At 57.8% G+C, this 7,540-nt stretch overlaps 1 protein-coding gene across 3 annotated transcripts in view; it reads right to left on the bottom strand.

Moving 5' to 3' along the window:
• Positions 1–229: 229 nt before the first annotated feature.
• SPTBN4 (spectrin beta, non-erythrocytic 4) overlaps positions 230–7,540 on the bottom strand; it is a 75,646-nt gene continuing 68,335 nt past the window's right edge. For 2 of the 3 annotated variants that reach the window (XM_027044902.2, XM_053210121.1), the window contains 7 exons: positions 7,198–7,394; positions 6,005–6,624; positions 4,919–4,988; positions 4,012–4,304; positions 2,676–2,849; positions 2,483–2,525; positions 230–1,278 (listed from right to left, as the gene is read on the bottom strand). In XM_027044902.2, coding sequence (XP_026900703.2) covers positions 1,120–1,278; positions 2,483–2,525; positions 2,676–2,849; positions 4,012–4,304; positions 4,919–4,988; positions 6,005–6,624; positions 7,198–7,394 — 1,556 coding nt within the window. In that variant the 3' untranslated portion in view covers positions 230–1,119. The remainder of the gene's footprint in view (positions 1,279–2,482; positions 2,526–2,675; positions 2,850–4,011; positions 4,305–4,918; positions 4,989–6,004; positions 6,625–7,197; positions 7,395–7,540) is intronic. The other variant, XR_008293490.1, reaches the window with a different exon arrangement.

Genomic DNA, 7,540 nt, shown 5'->3' with positions numbered 1-7,540 from the left:
AGTTTAGTTACAAGGGCTAGCAAAACATTCTTCTAGGAATGGTTCTCATTTTAAGAATGGAATCTAGGTGCTTCGTCGGGGACGTGTGTTTAGACCCCGAAGTTAGTTCACATCAAGGGGACATCTAAATGTTCTCTGCAGCCACAGTCTCTCCCCGCGCCACCCTCCATTCCCCTCCCCCCGCACCCGCTCTCAGGCGCAGCCCAGGAAACGCGAACAAACCAGCATAGACCGTCAAAGCCAAAGTATTTATTATAGGTACATACAGTGTGCGCCTGCCACACCGCCCCACACCCCTGGGCCCCAGCGGCTCCTCCAGGTGGCTATGGGGGCTGCCCACAACCCGGTTCCCCCACTCCCTAGGGAGGTGCTTCTGCCAGAAGCATGCAGGGGGGAGGGCTTCCCCTCGCCCCTCCCCTCACGTAGCGGCATTTACAGCTGGAGGGGGGAGGAGAGAGGAAGACAGTTTTGAGCTTTGACGCCCCTCCCATTAAAAGCCTTCGCGGATGCGGGGCGGGGGAGGAGGAGGTCGACGTTTTGCAAAAATAAACTAAGTCAGGAATTAACCGCATGGCTCTGAGACGGCGGAGTGCAGGGGCTAAGGCCCCTTCACTCCTCCTTCCCAGACAGAGATCAAGGCAGCATTGGAAGTGAGGTAAAGGCGGGGAGGAGACGTCCCCTCCCCACCCCCTAGCACCCTGGATGGTCCAGGGGACCTCACCAGCGGCCCCATGCCCATCCCTAGGGCGGAGAGGGGGGCAGGAATTATCGCCCCTACCACCCCAGCTTCTTGGGGCAGGATCTGGGGATCGGGGCAGGGGGCTTGGCTCAACTGGCCCCTTACCCGCCCCTCCCAACTCAGTTATTGCATAAAAATAATGGAGCCCCAGCACCTGGGGTGGGGTGGCGAGCAGGAAGGGGCCGAGATATGGCTATAGGGGCAGCAATCCCCCCACCACTTCCTGGAGTGCAGAAGTCCCCTCCTTTCCAGTGGCCATCTTGGCGCATCCGCAGTGTTGGTGGAACTAGGGGCTCCCGCCCCTGCGGAAGAGAAAGTGTCTTTGTGCCCACAGTGCGGAGAGAAGGGGCGGGGATGGGTCAGGCCCAGGGGGTGGGAAGTCACTTCCGGCGCCCGCTGGCTCTGCGCTCCCCTGCCTCCCGCTTGGGGTTGCCCTCATCCGTGGAGGACGTGGTAGGTAGTGTCTGCCCCCAGCGGGCGATCTCGGCGTGTTCTCCCACTGAAGCGGCCACAGCCTCCAGCCAGCCGTTCATCTCCTCCTGGGGGAGAGAGACAGGGCGCAGAGTCCGGATTTGGAAGAAAGCAGACTGAGTAATAGATGAGCCTGGAATCGGACTGCCCTCTGAACTTCCGTTTTCCAGTCTATTAAATGGGGGTGATAACGATAATGCAAACCGTCGCATAGCACTTCAAGATGTGCCAGGCTCTGTTGTAAGTGCTTCTGTGGATTAACTCACTTAATCCTATGCAATACGATTATATCTAACACCCACTATAGAGATAAACAACACAAACAATGATAACATCAGCGACATTTATAGAGCACTGACCTTTACCAGGCCATGTAAGTACTCTGTATGTATCAACTTAGTTCTCATAAGAACTCTAGAATGGAAAACTGTTTTCATCTCCATGTTAAAAGTAAATTGGCAGGGAGAGAATACAGGCCTACCCCAGAGCCTCTGGTAAGAATGAATGAGATGATGAGCATTATTTTCAACATCTCTTTAAACCACCTCCACGCCTGCTCCTCCCCTGACCTCTCCCCTTAGCCTCAGTCCCATTGTTCACTCTCTTCCACCCCCTCCTCCCCTCCCCACAGTCCGGCTGGGGGCCAGCCTTGTGCCCTCACATGTGGGTGCCTGTCCTGGTTGCCTCCTGGGCTCCACACCTCCTCTCTCCCTCTCCCCAGTCTACCCTGCACATTGTTGCCAAAGGATCTTTCTTAGACATCACTGTAACCTCTACCCCCCCAATCTTGCTCAAACTCTGCCATGGCTTCCCAATGCCCTTAGGACAAACTCCAACCCCCTCCAAATGGCCCACAATGCTCTGTGAGATCCAACCCTTGGGAACCTTTCTGGGATCCTTCCTCCTTGAACCCTAAACCAGCTCAGTTAATGCTTTGTATTTCTGCACCTCTGGTTCTTCTCTGCCTGTATCATCCCATTTTTTCACTAACTCCCATCTTTTATCTTTCCAGTGGTGCTTCAGGGGCCAAGGCAAGGAGGTTGGACTTTGTCCTGGGGCTTCCCCCGGCAGCCCTCCAGGTCCCTGCCTCCCCTCCCCCCCTCCTTAGGTTAGGAACTTCCTCTGGGCTCTCACTGTCAATAGGCTTTCCCATCATAGCCTGGTGACTCTGGCTTGTGTTTCTGGCTCACAGTTGCATCACTCTGGGCCAGAAACCAGCCAGCCAGGTTGCTCCTGAGGTCCAGAGAGGGGAGAGAAAGGACCAGATCTCACCTCATCTTTAGCCTGGAGCAAAAACTCGCTGCCATCCTGGGTCCTGTAGGAAGGGGACACAGAACTTGGGGAATCTGGGGCAGGGGCCCGGCCCACCCATCCACCAACTATCCTCCAGGGAAGCAGGGTATTGCTGGGGGGAGGAGGGGAGTCGGGCCTTGGATCCCTCCCCCTTGCCCATTGGGGGGCTCACTGGAGCTTGAAGACGTGCTTCTTTTTCTTGTAGTCACTAGCCACCTCGCTGGTGGCCTTGTGCAGGCTGAGCAGTGGCTCCCCGCCGTGTGTGCCCCCAGACGCCGGACCCTTGGCGTCCTTGTAGAAGCCCAGCTCCCCCTTGCTGAGAACGCAGTACAGGCTCACCCAAGACCTGGGGTGACGATATGGGGCTCAAGGCAGAGTCACAGCACTCTGCCTGGGAACTCTTCATTAATACCTTTCATGGCTGAAAACACCTGAGCCTTCCTTCTTCTTGGGCCTTTGCCTTAGCTGGGCCATGTGTCTGGGGTGCTCTTCCTTATGGAGGTTCCTGAGCTGAAGGGAGACTCTAAGACTCTCAGTTCCAAGCCTTATGCTGACCCCTGCTGGGCCTGCCCTTCCATATCCCCTCCCATACTGAATTTCCTGAAGGCAAGACTTAAGCTGTCTTCTCCATAAGCCTTTGCTTGGGCGTGTTCCTTGCAAACTCCTTCACCCACCATGGAATCCCCTGAAAGGAGATCTCTGCATCTTGTGTCTGGTAGGAGAAATGCCTATCTCCTATTCGGCCAAAGCCTCAAAGGAGAAGGAAGTCTCTTGAGTGAAATACACAGAAGGTGCCCCTTTATTCCCACCTTGGCCTCACTACGAGGAAAAAAGACTGCCTCAAGGCAAAACCTCAACCTGTTTTGCTCTTTTCACATCTTGGGTCTAGGCCTCACTCTGCTCGCTGGCCACCTCTCCCCAGATTCTGCCCCACAGTTGGACAAAAAAAGGGTTGGACAAACATGAGCTGAACTCCAAGAGTAAGTCGCTATTTAGACATCTGCATGTGCCCCCTACCTCAGACCTCAGAGCTTGGGCTCTGTCCCTTTTCAGACCTCTCCATCCACCCCGGCAACAATTTGAAACTTCGAGGATGTTTCCACCCCATTCATTGAGAGGTTGGATGACCTCTCCAAGCTTCACCTTACAAACCATTGGAACCCTGTAGACTAGACCCCAAATCCAATTTGCCATTAGCTCTATAGGTAGCTCCTGAGTTGGTTGCTATGAGTTTGGGTGGCAATTTATTTACATTTGGAATATTTTCTTCCTTTACGGTCCAGCTCCCCACCTAAGCTCCACCCCCTTGGCCACCGAACTAAACACTAAGTCCCGTTCCTCCAATTCAAAGATTCGAGTCCTTGGAGCCCCGCCCCTCTTCAGGCCCCGCCTACCCCCGCCACCCGTAGGACTCCAGGAAGTTTAGTACCACCCCCAGGCCCATCTATTCATTTATTGGACACTCTGAGCTTGGGACCCGCCTTCCAAAACCCCGCCCACACGCTCACCGGTTGGACGACTTGCGGTTAGCGTCGAGCTCGCGCTTGCGCAGCAGGAAGCCCTCGTGCTGCACTGTGTGAGTGGGCGGTGGCGGAGGCGCGGGGGCGGAGCCGCCCTGGGCCGGGGCGGAGCGCGAGCGCCGGCTTCCCCCGCCCTCACCACCCTCTCTGGGCCGCGGCCGCCGTCGCGGCTTGGGCCGGTCCCGTGCCCGCGGCCGGTCCGGCCGAGGTGTCCGCTCGGGCGGCTCAAGCCCGTTGGGCAGGCGGCCTGGGGGAAGCTCACGAGGCTGAGGCAGCGACGGCTGTGTGGAGGGAGGGGGAAGAGGGGTGCTGTCCATAGGGGGGGTGTTGGAGCCATCTGCCTGGGGGACTCACGAGTCTGGGGGGTCCCATCTGTCTTGGAGGCGAGTATGGGAGGGCCTCAGGTCTGGAGACCCAACTTTTAGGGGCCCCATCGGTGTCGGGAGTGAGACTGTCAGGACTCCTGGGTTTGTAATCGCTCTCCATCTTAGGGAGGAAAGCGCTAGCCCTTTGGAGGTGGGTGTGCAGGCACGTTGATGTCCCGGCTGTCTGTAGGAGGAATCTGGGACTTCTGTGTGTGTGTGGCTGTCTGTGAGGATATGTGAACCCCCCACCGGGCTAGAGAAAGTCTAGGACAGATGTGGGAAGAGTGTGGAGTCTGCCTGTGTGTAGAGGGGAGTAGGAGTCTCCTTAGGTTGGTGGCCTTATCTTTCTTAAGGAGAGATTTTCAGTTTGTGGGAGGCATCTGGGGGCCCTTTCCATCACCCCCTGAGAATCTCTGCAGGGTTCAGATGGGGAGGGGGAGGCGGGAAGCAGGGCTAGCCATTGGTGTTTCTGACTCCTGCTGGGAGGAGAGGGTTCCCCATACCCCCACCCATCCTGAGGCTCAACTTACCCCAACAGGGAGCCCTGGGCCTGCTTCTTTCTCCTGCAGCTGCTCCACAATGTCAGCCAGGGTGGCCTTCCTGGGAGGGGGAGGCCGAAAGACCCAATGGAACTGGGGACGCCCTCTCCCAGGGACCAGCTTGGTTTTGGCTGGAGGAGCCTCCACCTCTTAGCCTGAGATGCCAGGCCCCTGTTCTCTTCTTCAGCTACCTTTCTCAGATGCTTGCCTTGTACACCATAGGTACTTGGAACATGTCTGCTGGAGGACAGAACCTCTCCTTTGAGTTTTAGCCAGAGAAAAATCCAAACTGGTGCATTCAAGCCTTTGGACATTATGCTGCCTTTTTTCCCCCACCCACCCCCTGAGATCCCAAGCCTCTCAGACTTCTTTGGTCATTTTGGGTCATCACTATCCATTGTTTCCCCCGCTGGACTGGGATCTCCACCCAAACAGGGCTGAGGCTGGTATGGCCACTGCTCTCTCTAGCACATACCACATACAGAATGGGAACTCAGCAAATGTTCATGATATGCAAAATTAAAAAGGAGTCAAGAAGTCATTGTCTCCAAAACATATTTGACCAATGGTCTCTTAGTGGGGATACAGCTGATAAGATCAATCTGCCCATCATGCTCTGGTTAGCACTGGACTCTGAAAGGCCTGGGTTCCAGTCCTGCTTCATCCAAACTGATCGACTTGCCCTCTCTGAGCCTCAGTTGCCCCATCCATAAAATGGAGATGACAGTAGCCCCCAGTTTAAATGGCGGAGAAAGACTGTGATGTGATGAAGCGTTAGAAGATGGTTTCACCATTAGCCCAGTAGAGAAACTGAGGTGCAGGGAGGACAAAATCCCTGCCTGGGCCACCTAGGCAGGGGCCAGAACTCAGTAGCTAAGTCCCTTCCTCCAACAGAACTGCCACTGTGGGACCATGGGCACCTCTCCTCCTCTCCTTCAGCCTGTTTGCACCTCTGCAAAATGGGTACCAGGGCAGTAAGCAGTTCTGAGCCCCAGCAGCCCTCCCCACGGGCCCGCGTGGCTCCAGGAGCTCTCCGTGTCCCCGCTCCCTCATTCCCTGGGCACCTGAGGGCCTCACCCCTTGGCCAGCTCTCCTCTGGTAGGCATCTCCTGTTCGCTGGACTCCTGTCTCTCCAACCGCCGCTCGCGTCGCTCGCGCCGCCGCTCCATCTGCTCATAGCGGCCCAGGGTGAGGCTGTGTGCCGCCTCGTGGTCCGCGGACTCCTGCCGCTCTGGCCGTCGCCTCCGCGCAGCCTCCTCGGGTTGATCGGCCGATTCCTGACGCTCCGGTCGCCGCCTCCTGGGCAGCTCCTCGGCGCGATCAGCTGACTCCTGGCGCTCAGGGCGCGGCCGGACCTGCTCCGCCGCCGCGAGGGCCCCGGGGGTCTCCGCCGCATCCTCGGGTGCGGCCGGCGGGGCTGGAGTCTCCACCCTCCCTGGGATCTCCGGCAGCCGGTCGATGCGCGGCTGGAGGCGCTCGGGCTTGAGCTCCTGGCGCACGTACCCCACCCGGGTCCGCACCTCTGCGGACAGTGTGTCCGAGGCCCGACGAGCCAGGGGCTCCAAGCCCCTCTCGTAGCCCCCTGGCCGCAGTAGGGGCGCTGCCTTGGCCGCCAGTTCCGTGGGGTCTCCAAAGAACTTGCGTCCCAGCAGGGGCGTCGGGGGCTGCTTGCTCTGTTCCGCCTTGAGTTTCTCTATCTGGGAAGGGAGGGGCCAAGGTCAGGTAAAGGGGCGTGGGGGTGGGCGGTCTGGGAAGACGCCTCTGGGTTGTCTCCCACACCATGCAGTTTAATATTTTCTATTACTGACAAGGCAAGGTTGTGCAGGCCTGCGTCCATGTTTTCTCCCTGCCAGGAACTTAATTCCTTTCTTCCTTGGCAAACATCTAGTGTTAAGAGTCGGCTAAATAATTGCTTTCTCTAGGTGACTTTCTGACCCTCACTGCCTCCTTCCTGAATGTCCCCTAACCCAGGGCATTGAAACAAGGGTCTCTCCTCATTCTTCAAGTCTCATTCAGATAGGCCTCCCCCTACGCCAGGACAAGTGCTCTGGGCTCCCACAGCACCTTGTGTTTCTCCCATCCCAACCCTGGGCTGTCACTGTCTGGTGACAGGTCTGTCCCCTTCCTCTCCCCCACCGGACTGGGAGCCCAGTGAGGGTCTGTCTCAGCCCTCACTCAACCCAGCACTGAGTACCAAGTTCCAGTCCTGGTATGTCTGTCTCATATAGATGGATGGGGATGGGGGGGTGGGCAGGATCTCGGGTGCTGACCGTGGTCAGGCGCCGCAGAGAGCTGAACCTTTCTTCCCAGGCTGCAGCCGCTTTGCGGAAGGCCTCGTGTCGCCGGATAAGCTGTTCCACCTCATCCACGCTGCTGCCCAGCTCCCGGCTCTGCAGGAGCGGCTCTTGGGCTGTCAGCCAGGCATCGGCCACCACTGCCTCCTGGGCAAATTGGTGCACTTCCAGCACTGAGGGGAGACGTTGGGGGTGAGGGTGAAGGGTGCACCTGTGGGCCCTTCACAGGGCACCGGCTGTTTTCTCTGGCCCTCCACCCCGCCCCCTCCACACCCTCCCGCTTCCTGTATCCCAGCCCTGACCACTCTGGGCTCTGCAG

This window comes from Acinonyx jubatus, chromosome E2, assembly GCF_027475565.1.
Source record: "Acinonyx jubatus isolate Ajub_Pintada_27869175 chromosome E2, VMU_Ajub_asm_v1.0, whole genome shotgun sequence".
In the NCBI taxonomy this organism is placed as follows: domain Eukaryota; kingdom Metazoa; phylum Chordata; class Mammalia; order Carnivora; family Felidae; genus Acinonyx; species Acinonyx jubatus.
This window is presented reverse-complemented; position numbering and strand designations above follow the sequence as displayed.